This window comes from Polyodon spathula, chromosome 4 (assembly GCF_017654505.1).
Source record: "Polyodon spathula isolate WHYD16114869_AA chromosome 4, ASM1765450v1, whole genome shotgun sequence".
Lineage (NCBI taxonomy): Eukaryota > Metazoa > Chordata > Actinopteri > Acipenseriformes > Polyodontidae > Polyodon > Polyodon spathula.
Genome location: NC_054537.1, coordinates 80,201,175 through 80,226,727, shown reverse-complemented (window position 1 = coordinate 80,226,727; position 25,553 = coordinate 80,201,175). Strand labels below are relative to the sequence as shown.

At 35.6% G+C, this 25,553-nt stretch overlaps 1 protein-coding gene across 6 annotated transcripts in view; it reads left to right on the top strand.

Moving 5' to 3' along the window:
* LOC121314919 (oxidation resistance protein 1-like) overlaps nt 1-25,553 on the top strand; it is a 143,841-nt gene that overhangs the window by 36,548 nt on the left and 81,740 nt on the right. For 5 of the 6 annotated variants that reach the window (XM_041248669.1, XM_041248666.1, XM_041248671.1 and 2 more), the window contains exon 3: nt 11,043-11,242. In XM_041248669.1, the coding sequence (XP_041104603.1) occupies nt 11,043-11,242 (200 nt within the window). Of the gene's footprint in view, nt 1-6,281; nt 6,361-11,042; nt 11,243-25,553 lie in introns of those variants that run through there. The other variant, XM_041248667.1, reaches the window with a different exon arrangement.

Below are 25,553 nucleotides of genomic sequence, written 5' to 3'. Positions count from 1 at the left end.
GTTTCACCATAGCAAATACCATGTTTGTTTGTTTCTTTTAAATTATGATTACCTTTTAGTCACAATAAATTCCAGTTATAGTTTCTTCCATATCTATAAAATACTCAGTAGTGGTACATTTAGAAATAATAAAATAAACTTTCTACAATCCAATGTCAAACATTGCGACCAAGACATTAATTGAAATTATGCAAAGTTTATTTTACTATTTATACATTTCAAGTTTCTAACAAACAGAAACTTTGGAATACAATTTAAAAACCCATCGATTGATTTATCTGTGAAATGTCAATTTTTATGTATCGATGATTTCTTTTACAGTGATGTTCCAAGATATTTTAACACCTTTATGATAATTTATTATTGAAACATGCTGTTCTGTTAATTAGAAATTGCACTCTGCACATCATGGAAAGCAAAACTGTGTTTTATTCCCTCTTTACAGTTTTATGCTGTAATTGGTTTCTCAAAGAAATTAAACATTTTCCTAACTGTCCCTTATTTCTATCATCACTTCCACTGAAGGGAGTATATATCACATTTTGCTAAAATATTAAAATATTGCCAAACAAACAAGCTGCCTGTTCACTGCTGCTGAGATGTCAGACTTGATGAGCCTTGGCCAATCTGTCTGCCAGTGCTGCAGGCAAAAGGAAGCATAATGGAAACTTGAGGACTGAAGGTCACGCCAGGGAACACATACTCAAGCAGATATCAAAGAAATAAAACATTTCCAATTTAAGAATTCAGTCTTGCCGTGAATGTGGACATGCATCGGGATGCATTTAAGGAGTCTTTAGGGACGTGAGGATTGTCTCTTTGTTTATGAAGATGTCTTTAAAACATTTAATGAGATTAAAGCTGTGTGGGTGCTGTCAGTTGGTGTCAGTCAATGATTTGAATTGCGACAGATATTGGCCTATGTGCACTCAACAGATAAACTGAAAAAGCAGAAATAATTTGGCAGTGAAATATTTTGCCTATATTTGAGATTGGAAAAGTTCAAATAAGGTACTAACCCCATTCTAGTAGGAACATTTCTGCCATTCTTTGGTTACATAGAAGCCATCAGACAACAAGTTAGGCAAGGGAAATCTCATCCGCCCCATATCAGACTGCAAATAAATTTAGACAGTTTCCCAGGTGACATGTGTTTGTTAACTGTTTCGCCTACACAGCATGCAAGATCAGAATTATGTAAGGAGCTTAGACCTGAATTGGAATCTACTACCAGCCGAACACATGCACTACCTATTGAGGCTAACATTTTATCAGCACGTTTACGTAGCAGTTACAGAGCAGCATTTTTTAGCAGTGTATGTTATTTCCTTTTACAATTGTAAGCATTTATAATACGAACTGACCCAATTTAACTGTTTAGTCCGGAGATCACTCAGATCGGCCTTTCACATAAATGTTTATTTTGCAGTGAGAGATTCATTTGCTAATGTTTGAATCGATGACCAATGTATGGATTTGTTGCAGCACCAACTACTGATAATACCTCAGAAACTGGCAGCTTAAAATGTTCAGTGTTATGGAAAGTCCTGGAACAAAATCTAATGGCACAGTTTACTTTTACGTGTGACCTAAGGTGGCCGCCATATTGGGATCACACATAGATGATAATGATCTAAGGTTTCGAGATACTGGCTTCATACTCGATACACATGCAATATTCAGTATTAAATGATTCCGCAGTTCAAGTTCAATCAGGGTTGTCGTTGAAGAACAATGAACGTGTTTATGTGCCTCTGCCACAATAGCAGACTCATATCTCAGCAACTATTTGTGGTAGAGACTTTTGTATTATCAGTTATATAAACCTGTATGCCTAAAGTGTTGGTGGTCATGACATTGACCTCTGATCTAATCGATATTGCATATTGAAGCCATGTGAACGTTGAAGGCTCAGCTGTATTGAGATAGTACACTTTGAGCTATTGTTGTCATGTTTGGTACACAGCTATATTGAGATAGTACACTTTGAGCTACTGTCTTCATGTTTGGTACACAGCTGTATTCTTTCGTTTTCTTATATAGGTTCCATTACCAGTGTTGCCTATTAAAACTGAACCCTTCCAATGCCACATTATTTTATACACTGACCATACTAATGATGTAGACCACTAGTTATCAGACAGTGGGGTTACAAGCTGTATTCTTTCAATAAAGTTACATTATAGGTGGTGTTTAGTAGAGATCAACCTCTTCAATACCACATTATTTTTAACTTTCAGTGAACTTTTTCACATTCACATATTACTTCATGTTTATAAACATATCAATATTTCTAGTTGTTTCTGTAACCTGTAACCAAAGTCTATGCGTTCAGCTTGTAGAGGATGTTTACTTAATTTAGTTATCTAGGTAATTAATCCCAATTACTAATTTAGTTTGAACTTGTATTCCAGTTATTGCCTCCAAGTAGAAATAATTGGAATATGAATATACACAATGGACGCTATAGTAATATCCATTGAGTTCAGATCCATCAATCCTGGTGAAACTTTAACATTGATATAATATTAGACTGGATTATTAATTAGTACAGTGTGTAGTAACAGATCAAAAACAAACACAGACACTGGTTTAAAAGTATAATCAATTTATTTGTAGCACAGACTAACAACACAAAATAGAGAATTCCTAAATACTAGTGGTCAAACCAGCTTAATGTGAGAAGAAAGTTGCTTTAACAGTCAGTATTGCATCACACACCTGAATTTGTACCATGTGTTTACATAACAGTCAGAAATGCTTTCATATAACCTTTGAAACTTGGATTAATATACATTTCAACAAACATTATTTAGATAAGGAATCATATGCTTAATCTGTGCACCAATTGAAGTACAGTACAACATCGCATATCCGACCCCCTGTGGACTGGGGTATAGGTGCATATGTGAAAAAGTCGGACTTGCGAACATCTATAGAAAAATAATTTACACATCCATAAATAGATTAGTGAACAAAAACAACATGCAAACTGCTTTAAACATGGGGACATTTTTTGCTTTAAAAGTAAGGAAATGTAAACAAGATTAATTAGGCTACAAATACACAGTGTTGCTATGCGGTTTGCTACAAGCCAGCTTTTTAAAAAGAAAAATACAAAACAAACGGTAAATGTACAGTAACCTGCAACTGATGGCTTCGTTCTTAACTCTAGAAGTCCCTGCCTCCCTGGTTCTGCTTTCTTAATATCTCTTATGCAGATTTCAAATAAGATGGTATTCATGACATACCATAAAACTACACCTCAATTAGCATTATTACAAGCATTGAGGAACGCATGTTTAAAAACCAAAACTCTCATAGTAAGATAACTCTTTCTGAGTATCTTGGAATTAACTACGGATTTTAGTTTCATCTTCACCATAAAATATTGAGTGTTTGCAGTAAAATAACTGTATAAAACAATTATATGACTGTTGTCTAATATCTATAATACTCCCAGTGTTATGATTTGACATACATGAACATGTCATGCCTATGTACGTTTATATCATATTAGATTTAATACAAAACAACAACAAATATATATATATATATATATTATACTATATATATATATATATATATATATATATATATATATATATATATATATATAAAATTCCTGGTTCCAGTAAGTCTCTTTCCAGTATAAACAACGAATCAAGTCCTTTTGAAGCTTAGATAGGGGTGACATTTTCTTGTGGTCTGGCAGATAAGAGGTTAGATCTGTTTACTTCTTTACATAAACAAATGTGTTTTAAGGGGGAGGGAAGATTTAGGACTATAAAACACAGAATGACTTTCCAGTATTATGGTTTCACTAAGCTCAATTCCCAATTAAATATAAAGCTCCAAAATATCATTACAAGCTGCATTGTCCAAAGTGACTGGCTCACCAGGATCATTGGTTCCATCACTAGCTGTGCTCCTATTGGAACTACTCTCATCTGTAACAGAGGTGGTGATATCCTGCAAACTGTGCTGTGCATCCGGTCACTGGATTTCACTCGTCTGAGTTGACCGTAGTTTGTAAAAAGTACTGATCAATGCAAGGCCTCCCTTGATGATTCTTCAGACCCATGCCCACAAATGTCCTTTCAGCATACTTGTCTGTAACCCTTTCCAAATAACGTATCAGAAGGTAAATGTATTTCCTGTATCAAAGCAGGAGGCGATTAGGGAGGAGTCAGCTGACTAAGCAGTGTTCTCAGTTTGTTTTGCAGCTTGTTTGATACGCCTTTTTATCATGTCTGTTTGGTGATGTTAAAAATGCCTGTGGACGAGGTGAAACAAATGATAGCGCAGAGTTTATATCATGTAGTGGATAATAGTTCGAGAGAGAAATCACAAGTTTGGAATTCTTTAGGACTCATAGCAAATGAAAATAATGAACATGTGACTGGATTCGTTGCTTGTAAAACCTGTCATTATGTTTTTGTGTACGACAGCCACAAAAATGGTACATCTCTGTGAAAACACAGGTGTAGCTCATTTTCAACTAGTGGCATGAAAGGAATACTTAGGTATTTTAAAGTAAAGTAAGTAGAGATAGTTAATGTTACAATGTTAAAATATATCCAGACCACTAGAGAAAGCTACCACGCTGTTTAGCCTATTGTATAAACTCAACCTCAACCTGTGGAGAAAGGTAGAGAGATCCGTGTGTGAATGGGAGGGTGTGAGAGAGTCAGTCGACACAGGCAGTAGGTAAAGGACAAACACTTGCGGGTTCAGGTTGGGTTGCAGATATTATTAAAGCGGGTCAGGTCAGTTCGCTGGTAAGAAGACGGTGTTGCAGCGGGTTTCAGGTTAGGGTCAGGTCCTATAGTAGTGGATCTGGGTTGGAAGCATATTGTAAAAATCGAACCCGCGCAGGTCTTGAGATGCACAATTGGGTTACCCATGTAAAGTCCATTCTCATGTTCATTTCCTTTCCTAAGTCGCTAACTGTGTTGTCCAAATTTGAGTCACCTGTCCCTGCTCTCGCTGATTCTAGGAATACTTACTTCTTATTGTATTATAAGCCTCCAGCCACTCTACATAACTGTTGATTAGACCCAGAACATTCTTGAATTTGCCATATGGGTTTATGTTCTTGTAAAATGGGAATTTTAAGCCAAAGCAAACGTATGGCTTTGCAGAGTGTGCTGCTATAGCTAGCAGAGTGTATGGGACAGCATTCTACTGTATTGGGATACTTCTCAGCCAGAATAAGGAATCTTGTTTAGAACTATAAGCATGCTGTGACTACTTTCAGATTGCTTTTGTTTCTGCAGTTTTAGGCAAACCAAGTGAATCCCTGTTGAGCTATTAATCTTCACTTTGTCATTTTGGCACTGTGCTGCTTGATGTCTAGGCTTTATGAACTGGAAAATACTTTTTATTTCTCCAAACTTTTTATTTTATTTTCACCATGTATTTATTTTTGTCAACTTTTGTCTGGTTGACTGACAAGACGTTGCTTTCCCGCTGTAGGCCTCCTTGGCAAATCTGCGCATTAAAATCAAAATCGGCGAATAGATTGTGTCGCCATATATTGGCTTTGAAAAAGTGTGACAAATGATGTTGTCCAAACCAGAGTCAATAAGCATTACAGATTATATTTAGAGATATCCTGCTGATGTGCACTGGTGACAGGTCCAGTGTTGTATCTACCTCCCTCAACACAACTCATAGTTCATATTTATCACCATTTGTCTGCCACCCGCTGCTAGAAGCGTTTGACAGAGAATATTGTCATCCTTAAATAGACATTGTCTATGGTTCTTAATCTTCCAGCCTTGATATGAAGTGTTCTATCGAGTGTGTTAGTATTCTAAGCTTTAGTCAAAATATAAACCATTAAGTCCTTCTCAAAAAATCCAAAGAATCTTGGCTCTTGTATAATAAACTGTCAAAGGATAGAAATTTTTCATTTGTCAAGATGGGAGACTGAGCAGTAAAATTTGAGTTATCGTATATTGCATTGTTAGCAATAAACTGACTTAATTAACTGAATAAGGTCCAGCATATGTATGATGTAAAAAATGGATAGTGCATTGAGTCAGTGGCACTATTTACTATTTATTCCTGTAGTATTTTTTTTGTTTTTTGGCCTTTGTGGCAGGGTGCCCTGGGTATATATATATATATATATATATATATAATATATATATATATATATATATATATATATATATATATATATATGCATATTTGTATTATTATTATTATGATTTATTATGTATGATGGTGAAAAGCCCTTATTATTATTTAAATGTAGGACAGGAGGAAATGCCATCTGCCATTATGTGGAGCTGAGCGATACACGAATAGACAGAGAGCTAAACGATTGCTACCTACCTACTTCCCTGAAAGGTACTAGTTCGTTTGTTTGTTATTTTGGCCATTGTGCCATTTGTTTGGTGTTTTTGTTATTTACAAATGTTTATAATTTGAAAATAAATACCTACGTGCAGCTGCCTGCACGTACTGCCTTATGTCCATTCACAAGCTATCCTGTCACAGCCTTGCAGGGAGCTAATCATAAAACTACAAAAGAGGAGGGCAATGATGTCCTTCCATAGCTGTAGGACCTTGGCCAGATTAGCAGCTCTGAGCAGCTCCGATCAGCTCAGGCTAATATGCAGATCAGACTGATTTCTCAACAGGTCCAGATATTGAAGCTTCTGTTCTATGTTTGGAGAATGCCTGGATTTGTTTTAGCATCATAAATATTTGTCTCTTTATTTTTCATGTTAGAGAACTCATTAATTATGGCTGATTTACATTTAAAACAAAATTTCCTTTAGCATAAAACTGTTTTATGCTGAAGAAAAATGTTTAAAAAATAATTATACAATGCTGAATCACTATATAAGTCACATCTGCCTAAAAAAATAGAACCAAAGCAGTAGCACATTCCTACTGTTCACGCAAGCAGTTACCGGTAACAATTTTTTCATAACCATTACTGCCCCCATGCGGAAAACAACAACAACAAATACTTTCTCAAATAAAACTGTTGAACTAATTGGTCTTTTTAATAATATTATTACTTGAACTATATACAGTATGTGATGGATTTTTGGTTTTTGGCAGCACTGAAGTTCTGTTTCTCTTTTGGGCAAACAGTGGAAAACTTGTGTGCATGAGAAGTTCAGTTAATTCCTGTTCTCCTGTGCCAATTATGCAGGGTTTTGTGGTGGATTGACAATCCAAGTGAAAGGCTGTTTATTCTATCTTCGGGTGAAAGAAGTGATGGGAAACGGATAGAGCCATTGAGGGGATGCAGTGTATAAATCAGTGGTGAAGGTTTAGCACGCTGATCCAGGATACAGTCAGGTACAGGGCTTTTTGAGGGAGGTGGTAAGCGCACCTGTCCTGACTTGAAGGCGGACCCCCCGCGTCGTTTATACAGTTTTTGAAATTGTTTTTTATTTTTGCCAGGTGGTCCCAGCATGAGCTCTGCATGCATAGCTAGGCATTGACACCAGTCATAATGCTCCCGGGTTCCCTGTAAGCCTGAAGAAATACTTACATTGCAATTCATCATTTATTGTCTTGGGCTGCATCTGCACAGCAAGGCTTTATATAATTGTGGGTGATTGATGTATTGAAATAGAGTGTTCTAGTTATAATAAAAAAAAAAAATTAAAGTGTGGATTGTGGATGTATGTAGGCAATATTGCAGGCATTAACTTTTAAAAAAATGTCTAATGTCTAATGACTTAAGCACACATATCAGGTTTCTGTTGAGGTAGATGTTTCTTACATGTCAGTGGTAACTTGCCACCTACGGTATAGTTCACTACTGGAGCTATACCTTATTTTATGGAGAAAAAAAAAGGAAAATGATTAACAAGCTTCATGTAAAAAAAAAGATCTTTCTCTGTTTTGGGAACTGTACTTTTAATATGCTTCCAGTCTGTATCTTCATTACTGCAGTTGTATAAATTGCTTTATAAAAACACATACATATTATGATAATGTGCATTATTTAACTTTTAAATACTAATAAATAGCTGATTGTGAAGTTGTACTCAAAAAACTCAGAGGTCATAAAAATCTAAGTATTTTATTACGACTAGGTTGTCACTGGGCGGGGCAATTTCTAGTGTGAGGGTGTGAGGGTTAGGGGTCCACTGTCCCAAAGGGAACAGGGATGGAGGGCAAATCACTCAGATAAAAAGAAAGAAGGGAGACCCATTTAAATAGGAAGACTGTTTAGTGGAGGAAAGACCTTCAGAACTATAACCAAGGGTATGGGAGTATCCAGGATTCTGTAACAGCACAGATCATTCTTCCTCAGAATTGGAATTCCACTTGTAAATACTTGCAATATGATACATACTCTGGTAATGAATATCCAGGATACTCAAGTATTCAGGATGTCAACTATACAAATATAACAATTTAAAGGGAATGAGAGTATGTTAATTAACTTGTTTTATAGGAAGTGATTCACACTTAAGTCATATCCTTTTTCATTCAGATATGAATTTATGGTATACGGCCTCAGACTTTCAAGTTGGTGTTATTGATTACGTCAAAAACAGTGAATTAACAGCAGTGTTTTTTTTTTTTTTTTTGTCATTTAGATAGTAAGAGGGTATTCTTCTGTAGTATGACTGACAGTTACAATATATGAAAACCATCCATGACTAGTGGATGGAAAAATCCACCGGCCTCACGGACATTTTACTGGCCAACATCTCTCCGGGGGGTGACAACGACAGAAGAAAATGCAAAAACAAGCAACATTTATGAGCAGCCTCAACAGGGCCTGAAACAGACTGCCTCATTAGATATAGCTTCTAAGATATGTTGGGCATCTGTCCTCTCCACAGACTGCATGCACACAGACTGCACGGTCACCGGCCCTTTCTGGCAGAGTCATACATATACTAGCTCCTCTTTTATGACAGTGCTATTGGTTGAACCATCTGACATCACTGACAGGACTGCACCTTTTATTTTCTCTTGCAGCTGCCTTCTTACTACTTCAGCAGTGTAGTGCATAAATAATATTGCTTGTAGATTTAGCCCGTTCTGCTCATCAACCTTATATTATTAATTTTTTTTTTTTAATGTTATTTTTTATTGTCGCGCTTTCTTACTGAGGATCTGCTAAGCATTAACTTACTATGTTTTTTCAAGCTTTAAACAAGTCAGTTCAAGATAAAATTGATTCCAGTAAATAGTAAATTCACCAAAATTCATCATTAACGATACGATTTTGCAGGGAAAAAAAAAAAACAATTTACGAAAATGTCACCGAAAGGTCATCAAATTGTGTAGGTTTAGCTACATCAACATACACAACAGCTTTTACAGAGTACACAAAAAACAATAATATCAATCAATCACAATCTTTATTTTATATAGCGCCTTTCATAGTGGACCACCATCACAAAGCTCTTTACAAGATACAGTAACAAGAAAAATATAAATATAAAAACTTGCTTTTTACTAGTTTAAATGTTACTTTAGAGTACAACAGTTAAAGGTCCTTTCACACCAATGTGACTTTTTTTTTTTTTTAAGATATACTGTAAGATGCAGACTTTCACACCGCGGAGTGAAACTCACTGAAATAAACGGTGTTCCTATGTCTTTGTGTTTCTGGCGTAAATGTACATGCAAAATCAGAAATTTGTTTTTATTACCGTGTTCAAAATGAAACAGTATATATTTTTTCTTCAATAATAAGAACGAGACGTTTAATTGGTTGTTTCTGAGTTACAGATCATTGCTGCTTTAAACATAAATACAAACAAAAAAACTGAGTTGAAAGGTCAAATCACAAAGGGAGCAATGTGTCCAAGAAACGGGGCATCACAAAGATCAGAAAAAAGACCAGAAACTGATAAACCTCTTGTTTTAGCTGCAGTTTGCAGGAAATAAAAACAATGTTCAATGGCAATCTAAAGCATTTTGTTTAGCAATGTTTCGTTTTAGAGAAAGCAAGTATTTATTTTCGACAGCCTGCTTGGGTACACTAGTTACATTGTATGAAAGAAGTTTCAAGAAATGTAATTAATATTTTTTCAAGATGCAAGCCCACTTTTTGTTTAAAAAAAATAAATGAACAAGCGCTGTATGTATGTGAAGATCGAGCGATGTTAAGTGTACAAAAGCATGTTGTGTTCAGTATAAAATGGCCCTTCCATTTGTTAATTGTGCAGTTTAAACACAGTTAACAATTTCTTTATATTCTACTGCTGCAAGCGTAGGCACATCTATGTATAGGGCAGCCTGTAAATATATAAATATGAGATAATGCCACACCTGTACCATTTTGGTTGTGGCTAACACACTTTTAAAACAAGCTGGCTGAGATCATGAACATCATCCAAATCGTACTTTCGAGATATGGGCATTTATAAATGTTTGATATCAAAACCCAAACCAGATACTGGTTTTATAACAATAAAAACAATGATGTGAAATAATATATCCATGACTTTTTGGGTTTTGCTGACCATTTATCTACTGGAATCATTGGACTGAAATCAGTAGGAAGGTATGGATTTTAAATTGTATTGTATTTGTTATTTTTCTTCAATTCTGAGGAAGCTAATAACATTTAAAGTGCCACAGGTCAGGGAAAGGGAGAACAAAGTCTAACACCCAGTAGGAAAACTGCATTGGAAATGAAACATCTCCACTGTGTGTCTAAGAAGCTGTAGGTCTCTGAAAATAAAAGGAACTAGAGGATCTAAGCTGGGTATCTGAATCACATGTGTTTTCTGACCTTGTGTTTTTTTAATGATATTACCGAGCAACCAGAGTAAAACAGCAGTCCTGATCGATACAATTATAAGATGGCCTGTCTATTTTACTTTTTGTATCTGCACTCTCTCTAGAGAATTATGGTTTTACATAATGGTGTGCTATTATTCAATTCATATGCACAACAAAACCTACAGTATTATGCATAATATTGAAAGGTTTTTCCCAACTGATTTAAAGTACTGATACGATCTTTTTCAAAACTAAACAAAAAATGTTAAGGCTGTCAACAAAGTGTAATGGTTACCTTATTTTGTTACTCTTAGACTGAAGAAAAAGTCCCAGTCAGTGGATATGAGTGCACAAGGATATTCTAGTCCCCTGGTGGTAGATGCAAATTCATCACAACTCACCAAGTCCCCACCTGTCACCAAGACAACCACTTCAGAGAAAGAAGAAAACAACGCAACCAATTCCCAAAGACGCAGCCCTCGTCGCATCGACTTGAAAAGATATTACACTATAGGTAAGTGAAAACATGATTTTCAGAAGAAAGACTACATAAGGGTATTCTAAACTACTGTTCTGAGTTCAATAGGACTTTCATTTATAAACTCATATGGGACATCAGTTCCCTGACATGAAAGTGAAAGCCAGTAAGAGTGTGTGTGATTTAGTATTTCATTGACATTATTGTGATATAAGTACCGTTGAGCAAATTTGAATATTTGATATCCACGGAGTTGGCCGTTCAAAAAAATAGTTTTTATGGGTAGACGAATGGTTCTTAATTGTGGCTCTTTTAATGTTTCCAGTCAGGTCCTAAATGACATTAGAAAGTGGAACAGTGGCTTGGTTTACATGCAGTTTAGAAACTTCAAATTATCTTTCCATTGTTGTGATGTAACACACACATATGCACATACCTCATGCTATAGGAAGTGCGCAGCCATGGCAACAAGTTTGGAAGCTGTACCATATGTTCACAAGTTTTCAGCCATGAAGATGCTGTTTGTCAGGTAACCTTGGGCAACTCTGACACTCTCAACACATCCTTTTAACTTAAAACATGACCACTGCTATTGTATATAAAACAAAGTTTTCATTTAATTTGTTAAAATATTTTAAAAGAAAACAAACAGAGCTCTTGTTTGTTGTTTTCAATAATATAACAGTTTTCTGTGTTGATAAAATCTGGCACAATGGTGAGGATGTTGTAACAGTGAGGTGGAATGTTTTCTGTAAAGCCCCTTTCACACTGGCACTCTTACCCGGGTCACAGTCCTGCATATTGTGAAACCACGTACCTGGGGTGTACCCGGGTCCCAGTGACCCACCTCAGGATGTGGGTCGACACGCTTTGACCCAGGTTGAGCGAGATAAAATGCATGATGACCGTTCATAAGCCGATGCAGTAACAAACAGCCACTCCTGCGTGAAGGTCACGTAGCCGACCCGCATGTGACCTGGGTAGGTTTCGACCCAGGTAGAGCATGCCAGTGTGAAAGGGGCTTAGGAAACTATATACACTCTGCATTTTTTAATTCTCACTATGGACCTGTTTATTATATGTGTTTATCCAAACTATACTGTGTTCTTTTATTGCAGAATTCACAATGTTAATGTTTTTTGAGTTCCAATACTATATAATAATCCAGAATCTTTCAACGTGGGAGCTGCTTCTGTTTTGTGGAATTTTTACTCAGGGCAGGAATGTTTTCCACTTGAGGCCCACTAATTACCCAGCGAATGCTAGATTTTCCTGGGAGTTGTACCAATTAAGAAACCTTTGCCAGGTGTACAGCTGCAAGCTTGCGGAAATGGAGTCCCAGTGTGAGAGAAAATTAATCCAGAGAGGCGACTGTAATATGTTCTACTGGGTATAAGCTCTCCACTGCCTCACCAATACTGTATATACAGTGCTGATGCCATACAAGCAGCATCACAAAGGTCATGTCTTACTTAATATGTTTGTTTTGATTACAGACTAGAATGTTTTTGTATATATTTGTCAGAATTTTTTAAAACCGGATCAGAAGACCACCTATATGTGACAGGAAACATTTAGGCCAATTTTCCACTGTGGGCAAATTGCCCATGTAATATATTTGCTATGGTAAAGGCAATTTGGCAGCAATTTGCCTTTAGGGGAAAATGTAGGCCTTATTGTTTTTAACATTGTCATGGTAATTAAAAAAATATATAACACGACAGTGCAAATGGACTAAACAAAAAACATTTGACACAGTTGTGGAGTTTATTGTTTTATTAAATTCATGTATTATTATTTATAAGTCGTAGTAGTAGCTGTATTTAAAAAAAAAAAAAAAAAACATAACTGCAATATTAAATAATAATTCTACTAACCCTATATAGTATGTATGACTCTGATTTGCACAACTGTGAAAAGTCAAATAATAATGTGATTATCAATTCACAAGTCAATATCTGAAAAGCAATTCAGCAGGCTGTAGTCCGGCACTATCTCCACTGCTCCATGCAAGACGGCGTTGGCGAGTGATCAGATTTCAATACCTGTTGTTTTTTTTTTTAATACTTCACCCAGGACACTTACAATTCACCTGAAGGTGTGTCTCAGTTTCAAAAGACATTACTGAGTAGGCCTCACAGCTCCAAGTCCTGGGTTCGATTCTGATCTTGGGTCTGTCTGTGTGGAGTTTGCATGTTCTCCCCGTGTTCGCGTGGGTTTTCTCTGGGTACTCCACTTTCCTCCCACAGTCCAAAGACATGTTGGCTAGGTGTATTGGCCTCTCTAAATTGCCCCTTAGTTGCCCTGCAATGGATTGGCATCTGTTTTGGGTTAGTCCTACCTTGCGCCCTGTGTCTGCCAGGTTAGGCTCCAGTTCTCCACGACCCTATATAGGATTAAGCAGTTACAGATAATGGATGGATGGATGGATGGATGGATGGATGGATGGATTACTGAGGAGTTTACCCAAGTCCTTAAATCATCTTGAGCATACAGTATCATGTGAAGGGTCGCTCCACAATTATGTAGTACAACATAGGGCTTTGCCTTTATTATTATAAATATATAAATTATACAGAAAAACACGTTACAGTAACTTACTGCATACTTAACTATGACGTAAAAGTCAAATTTCCATTTTCTTTTATTTATTTGTTGTTTATCCTGACAACTTAGCAAATTGTACCACTGTCAGTATTATTTACTGTGAACTGCTGCCAAAACAAACCTATTGGTAAGTTGTATTTATATATTTATTTATTTTAACCTTTTCAGATTAATGAGCATATTCTCATGGTGTTACTAAGTGTATATATCTCTGTTCGGCAATTGTTTTTGGCCTTGCTGTATCGTGATTCATGCACTTTGTTCTAGAGAGCTCTATTCAGAACAAAGTAATAGATGCACAAGTACACAGATGTGTTTTGAATATACTGCCAAAACCACAGAACTGTAAAAATGACCTGTTTAGTTTACAATTGGAGGCATGACATGGAGGTTTTTTTGTTTTGTTCTTTTTTGTTTGTTTGTTTTTTTTTTTTTAATATGGGGCTCAACGTGTTATTTAGTCAGGAAGCATTTGTCATTATTTTGTATCGTTATATAATAAATGTCTTCAAGAAGATTAATAATTTTGATGTCGTAGAAAAAATCTGATTTGGTAAAATGTTATTTCCTAAAATCTGAACACTGCAGTGTATGCCAGGGGCCTTCTGTGTTAAGCTTCTCTCAGACAAAATATTTTATATCAAATGAGTGCTTAACAGTACATTCTTACTCCAAACCACATTTTAAGATAAGTCGTACTGTGAATGAACATTTCAGTTGAGAATAAATTCAAATGTAATTATGTGTTATAGGGGTAGAATACACAGTAAGTGTTTTTGCCAGCTATTTTATCAGGAGAAAGCTACCTTTAATTTTAAAATGCAACTTAATGTTGGATCATCTTTAACTCTTTATGATATTAAACTAGTTTGGATGCTGATTAGAAAATGTATATTTAGCCACTCAGTGAAAACATTACTACATGCCTTTGCCTTGCAGCAAGCTGTGTATCTATGTTATGAATCCATTACAATATTATTATTAAAGGGGGAGTAGCTTCAAATTTTCTGGCCCCACCTTTTTCATACTTTTTTCATTGCTATGGGACGAACAGAGTTTAAAGGTCACCGTATCATGTGATTTCTTTGGAACTGTTTACTAAACTGTAACTATGGTACTATACAGTCCAGGATCTCGCTTTAATCAAGTCCTTAATTGCAAATTGAACACCTATGTTTAATTGAGTAATGATTTACCTGACTAAAGAAAATCTCTGAATATCTTAATTCTAAAATGAAGAACACGGCTTGGGCTGGTATGTGCTGATGTAGATTGAAAGCACCTCAAGTACCACAGTTGTGAACCTCAAGGTCCGGAACCCTCTGGGGTTCAAGGTCCTCCTGGTCTTGGTTCTACCTGTAAAATATGTTACTTAATCTCCTCCCAGGTCTTAATCAATTCAGTATTTAACATAATTATGTGCTTTGTCACTATTGGTTCTGAGAAGACAATACACAAAGTCCTACTCAAATTCCCCAGGCTATTTAAGAGATAGTGCCCGTCGATGAAGGTTTTAGCATGTTGTAGTTGACCACTACTGGAGTTAATGCATCCCGAGCCAAAGGTGAGGGAGATCAAAAAGTCAAAGTCAACTACCACATGGTAGAGAAATGTTCATAAAGGAGGTAATGAGGGGAAAAAACAAATAACTGTGTTAAACAAATAACTTTAATTTTAGAGTTGTTTATCTGGACAGTGCCAAATATCAGAATGGGGCAATATTACTGAACAGTCTATGTATAGTTTGTTGTTGTTGAAAGATGCTGAGCTCCAGTCAAGCTGACAGGTTGTGATTGGCTGACTCTGCAGTTGCAGGTACATTTGGACCAATTGTGTATTTATTTAGTATTTGCTTTAACTTTTTTTTATTAAGGCAAGTCAAAATGAAAAAGCTGGCACTTCCGCGGATTGAATTGGAATTTGATCCACGGTTGATCCTGTGACATTCCAGTGGGCATCTGCCGTCTAACAGAAGCCCGTTAGAGTTGGAATCTAATGGACTAAATCGTTTCATAATCCACCATAGACAACAGAGTTCAACATAACATAACCATAGGCTAGAACAGCCAATTGACAGCAAAATGTAAGAATCTGAGATTTTTTTACAATTTCCAAATATTTTTGTAGAATTTCCTTTCAATGTACTTAATTCTGAGAATTGCCTGAAATGTACAGCAACAGAAAAAGCATTGTCTTTATAAACAAAAAAAAAAAAAAAAAAAAAAAACACAGCTGCTAGTTTTACCATTTATTATGCATAATAATTTTCATGAAGTGATTTCTCATAGTGAAGAATCTGATATCTGATATTTGGTGTTCAGTAGACGCTGGTGCTCATGTTGCTGTTATTTATACTTAAATGGTAGAAAGGCTTTTGCATTAGGGATTTGCAGCAGCATAAAAAGGTCAGTATTCATAAGGTAACTATGAGCAGGACTGAATGGCTATTTAATATCAGTTACATGTTATTTAAGCCTCAGAAGGGTATAAGGACATTTCTTTTTCGAGATGGAATAATTTAACTTAAGCTTTGCAGATTTATGCTCTCTCTCTCTCTCTCTCTCTCTCTCTCTCTCTCTCTCTCTCTCTCTCTCTCTCTCTCTCTCTCTCTCTCATGTTCAAGTTTTACAGGTCATGCAGTAAACAAAATGTAAATATGAAACAGGTAATTACAGAAAGTGTGATTGTTGATCAAAGTAAATAAGCCATGCATTTTTAACAGTTCTGTAATGGTTTTAAAATGGTGGAAATAAAATAAAGGACTTGATCAATCTAGCCCAGTGTGCCATGCAAATTACATTGAGTGTGTAAAAGGTAGTGTGTTTGTGTGTGTGTGTGTGAAATGTCAGCAGCTTTGCAGAATTTTCCATGAATCATCCTCATTGTCATTCTCATGAATGATGATTTAAAAAATAATAATAATAATTATCAGCCTGATACAATATCCGCAAACCAGTTAATGTTCATATATTTTTCACCCTTTGCAATTCAAATTATATATTTTAATTTGGATCAAAAGTGGTGATAAAACCTGTCATAATGCCTTATTTGGCTGCATACCAGACCAGTTTAACAATGCATTCATTCATGAACTAGGGTCATAGTCAGAAGTTTAGTAGGTAACCTAAGGTGAATAAGACATCGGCAAATAATCGTATTTTATATATTTCTGAAGATACAAATGTAGGTTTTTTTTTTTTTTTTTTTGTGCACATACTGTTATTGTTGTAAAAAATAAGACTTCAGTCAGGTTACCAGTGATTATAAAACTGTTCTTAGACATATTTTAAGTTATTAGAGATTCTCTTTCTCTGGCACCCACAGGTTCTACACATTTTCACAAAGATAAACAAACTGGAAGCTGTTGCTACAGTGGGGTGATAGCATCCCTATTAAATGACAGTTTTCAAACAGAGAGATTTGTCTAATCTTCATCAGAATTCTTGTAACATTCCATGCTTTTGAAGAGAACATTGTACTAGAAGGCATTGCTGTTGTTAATATCACAGGGGTTTAACACAAAAAAAATACTTTCTTAAGCCAGCTGTTTTATAGTTATGAGCTGTGCCATTTCAAGTGCCATTTATAAAGTGTGCAGGCAAAACAGTTACAGATCCCTGCTTGTGGGTCGAATGGATGTGATTTTTGTTATTTATATTCTCCCACTGTGAACACTGGCTGGCAGGTTTTAAATTAGCCGCAGGTCAATAGATGGACCTTGTGTCGACTGAGACAGGGGCCAGTATATATTTCTTAAGAGGGATCTGCTTGAACACGTAATGGCTGACTGCTATTGCTAGTGTTGACAACATGACCCCTTACTTCTCTGTACTCAGTATCACAGCCAGTTCCTTTAACGGCAATGCCCAAGCACAGAGACACTGCTGAATCTTGCTCCTTATTTACATATTAAACAATTTTAGAATTGAGGTTTGTAATTTGTAAGCAGTAACAGCAGTCATTTTATGGTAAAGATTGAGATTTGTATGTATTTGCTGCATGATGGAGGTGAGGACTGCAGTACATTGCTTTTTTGTTTTCTTTTCAATATGAAATCCTCTCATAACTAGTCTCTTTACATGTTGTTCTTTCACAGAGTTATTTTTTGTTATCTCAGCTTAAATGTGTATTTAAAAATGCCATCGCCTTATAAATATGATGAGGGATTTCAATGTCAGCATTCATAATTTTTTATGGCCCTGGTTGTGTACAAGTCTTACACAGGACAGTGTATACAGAATGGTCACTATTTTATGGCTTTGGTTTGCATGTTATTCAAGCGTATCTGTTAAAGCAGCCAATTAAAAATAATTCTTCTGTTGGATCCATGTAGGGCTTCATGTTTAACAGTATTCAGACGCACACTTGCTAACATGGTAGCTTATGAAGGAGAATGTATTTCACTGAACCACTGGCATGTGCTTTTCAAAGTTAGGATATCTTGTAATACACAGGCATTCTCTCTATAAACCTAGTTTGTCTGGTTGGCCGAAAACATCCCCCATTGTAGGGTATTGCTGTGAGGAAATAAGAAACATTATTTTAAACAGCTAAATAAATTCAAACTAACCTAATTATTTAAACCTGATTATAATTATCCCCTTAATTGAGCTGATAAAACTAGGGGTTCGCTTACTTTTTCACAAACCCTGAATCTTAATTACTCATTGTTTGTCCAATTCATACATCATTTTGTTTCAAAAGACTTGGAATTGGTTAATATAAACCCTATTGGATATTTAAGAAAAGACTAGTTTTGATTCAAGAAGGCTATCATGGTAAAACTATGGAATTTCCATAATTATCATTGGGGTTCACAAACTTTCAGCACTGTAATTTATATTATTTTAATTATTACTTCATACAACTTGGAACCTATTTCGCAAATTCCAAAGGCAAATCGCAAAACAATTTGGTGGACAGTTAGTGCATCAGAATCAGGCGTACATGTGGGCAAACAGACTTTGCCGACCAATGTGATTTAGCAATTGTGCTTTTTGAACCCATCCGGCAAGTTAGCATCAGCGCTTAACATGGGCTGAACTTGGAAGTGTCCTCATTTAAATACAAATATAGTGATTTAGCAAACCATCAACAGTGTTTGCGTTTCAGTAGACACGCGAAAATCAGGTCTAAACTGTTCCCAAATTACAGGGTCGACTGTAAATACTGGTGAAACTACCAGGGAAGCAGATAAAGAAAAGAGAGAGAGAGAGAGAAAGAGAAGTAAAAGAAATATGGAGTGCACACTGGATTTATGTGATAATGTGTAATGTGATACTTGGTATTGTGATTTTGTAACAATTGCCAGTCACACTGGATAAGGGCATCTGCTAAGAAATAAATAATTAAATACATACATAAATAAATAATTTCTACGTGGCCAGACAAAGAGTGGAGGAGGAGACATCCCCAAATATTTAAAAGTCACCTGTCTTTTCTGAACCTGTCTGACACACAATGTTGGCAGCAATTTCACCTCTACAGAGAAACAGTCACTGACATCTGCCAACTGCTTCAGGCTGACCTGGAAGGAGACGTGCAGAGAGCACACTGTTTGCCTGTAGCACTAGAGTGCAAGCACCAACAGAGAATAGGCAATTCTACATAAATCGTTAGGCGACCTATTCTGTCAACATGCAAGTAGTGTGTGATCTGTGATGCAAACAACTACATCACAAGTATGTGAAAATGCTGTATGTTTTCAGTGGACTTCTTGTCCATTTAAAGACATCTTCAAATGAACTGAACGTTATTGAGAGATATCTCTAAATGAACATGAAGTTATTTGAAGATATCGTCAAATGATTTAGAGATATCTTTAAATAATATGTGGATTTGGCTAGCATGGTGCGCCAAACTGTCATTTAGAGGAACCTTAAAATGAGGGCTGTAAAGATATCTGTAAAGCATTTGAAGTTATCTTCAAATAACTTCCTGTTCATTTAAAGATATCAGTAAATAATTTTAAGATATCTTCCCGTTTATTTAGAGATTTTTTTAGGCCAAAAAAAAGAAAGGTTCACACAAAACAAAACAATTGTTATGTCCGGCTTGGCATTCACCTTCACAGAGAAAAACAAAAATACACAGCACACAGCTAGACTCACCCACTCCTATCCAATCACTCTGCAAATTAAGACCCAAGCCACATTCACACATGTATTCTGACAGGGAGGATTTTAACATTACACTTCAGCCATCAACACCAGACAGAAGGATATATACACCATCAGATGGAAATGCAGATGGATCACATTAGTTTACAGTAAGAGAAGCTATGTCTTAGTTGGTGCTTATCTTGGCGAGAGCTGAGTCCAATAACAGCATGAAGTTTTAACACCTACTCTCATGTAATGGAAATCATGAAGATCTGGATATGTCCAGTGACTGCTGTGAATAGTGCAGCTGGCGATGAGGGAAAGACCTTGTGACAGCCTGGAGAGACAGCTAACAGGAGGAAATAGAGCCCATTGAGGCTGGCAGGGGTTAGCCATCCTAGCTGGTAATATTCAGGTCTGTGTTTTAAATAGAACAGAATTCTGGAGACACCCACTGAAGGCTTTTAAGAAATTTAAAAGAAAAATACCCCTAGCATCTGTGAGAGCGGGTGTGGAAGGTGACTCAAGGTTTGACAACATGGTTAACAACTTAGGAAAGGAAACGGATATGAGAACAGAGAGTACTTTGTAAAGGACTAGCTCAAGATCTGCAGTCAGCACCCCTGTCATAGATGAGAGGAGTACTTACATAAACGCAACTAGTGATGAGTCTAATACTGGGAGATGTTTTGTGTTTTATCTTGGCAACTAAAAAAAACAAACTACAAACTCCCACATTGAACATATTAAATAAAAAGATTTATCATTGACCAGTAATCCAAAAGAAATCCATTTATGCTTCAAATATTTTTATTACAACTTATACGCTTCAACAGGTGGACATACACATGATGAAATGGGTACTTTTCTTAAGTTTTTGAAGTTGCCTGTGCTATCATCTGAGAACAACCTATAACCAAGGTGGAAATTTTGGCCATCCTAATGACATTACAGTCTGGTAAAGCAGAAGGTTTAGATGGATAGACAAGTGATTTTTTAAAATTAAATTCTATGAAGAGCTAAGTGACCCCTATGCAAATTTACCCCCAACACTTCAAGAAGCATTCATTTCTGCTAGATGTATGCCAGACAAGGACCTCTCTATGTGTGAATACCGCCCTATATCGCTAACTAATGTAGATCTACAAATTCTAGCCAAAGCACAGTACCTCTCAGACTTGAACAAATCATACCTTCTTTGATTAACATAGACCAGACTGGATTTGCTAGGGATAGAATTGCAAGATTTGTTAGGGATAGAATTTAAGGATTTTTTTGTCACATTGTCGAGGAGGCTGGGCTCTCAGACAATCCAGCTGTCTTACTTTATAAATTGGGTTCGTACCCTGTATAACAATCCTCGAGCCAGAGTCTGCACAAATTGAATTATCTCGAACCCGGGGCACCAGACAGGGATGCCTAGTATCTCCATTACTATTTGCATTAGTAATTGAGCCCCTAGCTGAAAAAATCAGGACTGACATAAATATTATGGGTTTTGAAATAGGAGACAAAAATCATAAACTTGCTTTGTATGCTGATATTTTATTTATTTATTTATCTTTACCAGAGTTAATTAAAAGCTCTTCTTGAAATTACTAAGGATGTTAGTAATATTTCAGTATATGATTAACTGGTCAAACAGTGAAATCCTTCCCCTAAGAGACACAGATTATTCCCAACTAGAATTGCTCTTCCCACTCAAAATCAAACCTAAAGGAATTAAATATCTTGGAATATATATATAGACAGACACCTTAACAACCTATATATTCTAAACTATATTCCTCTAATGGACACAATTTGTAAAGACCTAGTGAGATGCTCAACCCTACCTCTGTCATTGATAGGTAGACTCTATGTGATGAAAATGATTATATTACTTTGAATTCTTTATTGATTTTAGTCTATTCATATGCCAATCCCAAAAGCATTCTTTAAAAATTACAATACTAAAATTGTGAACTTTTTGGGGAACAATAAAAATCCCAAACACACACGATGTTTACAGCTGTGCCATTATATTCAATCATTACAACAGAGCTCTTTAGAAAAAACCTAAATATTCTGTACTGGAAGCCTCACTACTCAAACCCACCCCTGCTAAACTCATTTCAGAACTATACAACCAGCTTTTGAAACTCACCACGTCTAATGCAAGCCACCTAAGAGAGAAGTAAGGGGGAAATGGAGAGCTCTCTCTCTCCACTGAGGATTGACAAGAAATATGCAAGATAAACCTCTATATCAACAGGAGATATAAACTAACACAATACAAATGCATACATAGAACCTATACTTAATGCCAAAAAAGCTGTTAAAATTTGTTTATATATATAAAGAGCCAGGAAGGCAGCTTTCTACACGTGATATGGGAGTGCTCCAAACTTCAACCATGGTGGTAAGCTATAGAAAGCGATGAGTAATGTACTACAAAAAAATCAACATTTAACCCCATTAATTGCTATCCTGGGGGATTACACAGAGTTAAATCTTTCTAACCTAAGAATTAGTAACTTTTAATCTAGCTATGGTGGCTGCTAAAGTAAATATGTGTATGCCTCTAGAGAAAACACTGTTGCAGCAGCAAAGGCCATTCGAAATGATCTAGACAAGATTCAAAACTGGGCAGACACATGGCAAATGACATTTAATAGAGAAAAGTGTAAGGTACTGCACGCAGGAAATAAAAATGTACATTATAAATATCATATGGGAGATACTGAAATTGGAGAAGGAATCTATGAAAAAGACCTAGTTCTGTCGAGTTTTTGTTTACTCAGAAATGTCTTCATCTAGACAATGTGGGGAAGCTATAAAAAAGGCTAACAAGATGCTCTGATACATTGTGAAAAGTGTTGAATTTAAATCAAGGGAAGTAATGTTAAAACTGTACAATGCACTAGTAAGACCTCATCTTGAATACTGTGTTCAGTTCTGGTCACCTCGCTATAAAAAAGATATTGCTGCTCTAGAAAGAGTGCAAAGAAGAGCGACCAGAATTATTCCAGGCTTAAAAGGCATGTCATATGCAGACAGGCTAAAAGAATTGAATCGAATGGCTTTCTCTCATTTGTAAACTTTCTTATGTTCTTATGTTCTTAAAATAGCATATAGGTAGCCTACACTTTAAAACCTGGTCCCCTGGTAATCCTACATAGACACTCTAGAACCTGCTCTATTACATTCACAGATATAAAAGCTTTAATGGTATTTTAGAATATTTGACTGTACCTTTATCACGCTATATTGAATGCACGAGCAATGATAACACATGACCCAGCTTGTTATACTGTTTTTACTGTATAACTAAAATTAGTATAATAAAAAATACTGTCAAAGAAAAATCATTCTCTCTAGCTGTATCTGCCTGTTGGTGAAATGATGTTCATTGTGACACTAGCACTTATGGGGGATCATAGTGGAATGATTAGCAGTGTATTTAATTTGAGAATCAATTTGCTTTCGCAACTTGTAATATGTATGAATGTAGTTTGTTAGATCATTTATACTGTAGATCTTTCACATGAAGAGTAAGCAGTTTCCAGAAATGGCTGGGAGGTGATATTGATTTTCTTTTCCAACATGACAAAGGAAGATCCGCCTTTCTAAATAACTGTTCATATTGATTTTACCTTATAGTTTTTTTTGTTTGTTTTTTGTAATACTGTTACTCAAAGCAATCCATTTTGTTACATTTCGTTAAGTTTTATAACAACATTCAAAATTCACTTTACAAATGTTAAAAAAAATACAGTAACAAAACATGAAGGGTCCTTACCTGTTGCAGTTTTCTAGTATTTTATTTTATTATTTTATAAGTAATAATGGTGATATAATGTAGGATTTGATACTGTTTGTTAGATTAACTATGATATGAAATCACTAAACCTTCAACACTCCAAAAGTACCTTCTCTGTGCGAAACAGGTATTATTGTTTACATTTGCTTGTCATTAATTATGTTTATGTTTTAACCCATATAAATGTCTCCACTTAATGATGTAAATTGTTTTTAAACACGATTTGACTTGAAATACTGATATTTTAGTGTTGACTGTGACTGCAATGTATTTGCCACAGTTACTAACCACTAAAGGATAAAATCAATTGTCTGGATTCTTTGGGACATTTTTTGAACAAAAATCTAAAATACTGAGTAAATAATTGAATTGAATATAGAAAGACTTCTGTTTTCTGGAAATCAAGGGTACACGATACAAACACACCACATTTTGTTCCACAATAATAACATTTTAGAGACAGTTGCATCAGCCAAGCACCATACAATTTCTCTTCGAGGGTGGACCATTCAGAGGTGCCGTCATGGATAAAAAAAAAAAAGTGTGTGTGTGTGTGTGTGTGTGTGTGTGTGTGTGTGTGTGTGTGTGGGGGGGGGGGGGGGGAATAGACTTAAGTTAGAGCAATAGACCTGTGCATAAAAACCCTTAATTTTGTATGTTGCAAAACACAAGGGCAGCTCTTACTGCTAGTAACATTCTATAATGAGGTCAATGTAAAGCACCTGACTTTATCATGAGCTTCTATTATTACAGCTGAAGTTTGACATACAGGAGAGTAAAATCGCAAATCTGCATCCTTCTACTGTAGTAACATACCCATAAACATTAACTCTTTAACTATCACTTATCAAAGTAGGCGTCTGAGAACCAAAATAGCTGTATAACTTGTTGATAATTCAACAAGTTAATATAGCTATTTATTATAGTTATGTATATAGATACAGAACAAAACTTGGAAAGAAATAAAACATTTTTGCCAAATAAAACAAGTAAACCCTGGCATAAGTTTCTCAACCACCTGGCTGAGCAAACAGACAAAGGTTTAAAAGCACTCAGCAAGAACAGTGCGTGTTTTGTGATGCTGTTCTGCTGCTGGTCAAGCACGACAGGATCTTTAAGAAGTTGTATTTAAAATCATTCGTACTGGGAATGCTCTTCATTTAAGCTATAATAATATCTGCAGCAATATTTTCAAATATTTTAACTCAAAGTTTGTGTTGAAGGAGTCATATTTCTAACACTAAAACAGTAAGGAGAAACACACAAGCCTATTGCTATCTTGTTCCTGTGTCTTCCAATGAATGTTACAATGTGTGCGTGTATTTTAAATTTCACTTTCATATGTGATCATCTTTTTCAAGTAATACAAAAACACAAACAGGATTATTTTACATCTCTATTGATAACCAATTTAATTTCCAATCAATAGCCTGCAAGCATAGTAAACCAGATATATATTTTTGAATATATAGTTAGAAAAATGAATTAGCTTGTTTGCCAGATATCCATGATGTAATTAAGAAAGAGGTGGTTTAACAATGCTAATTACAGATTTAAAGGAAGTAGAGGACAGAAATAAAAGTCGAAAAACATTTTATATAGCTTACAGCTTAAAGTAGGTTATTTTTGAAAAAAAGTGCAAAGTTGCATTAGTTTCATTTTATACAAAACTACATGCACTTATCTAAATAAACAGATTACCACAGGCTTGTTTCTTAACAGTAAAACAAATGCAAACCCTTACATAATGCTTTCTCCAGCTGTTTAAATCTGAATCAATTAGTATTTGGTTCTCACAATGACAACAGTTAAATTATAGAACTGTAAGGTGTACAGG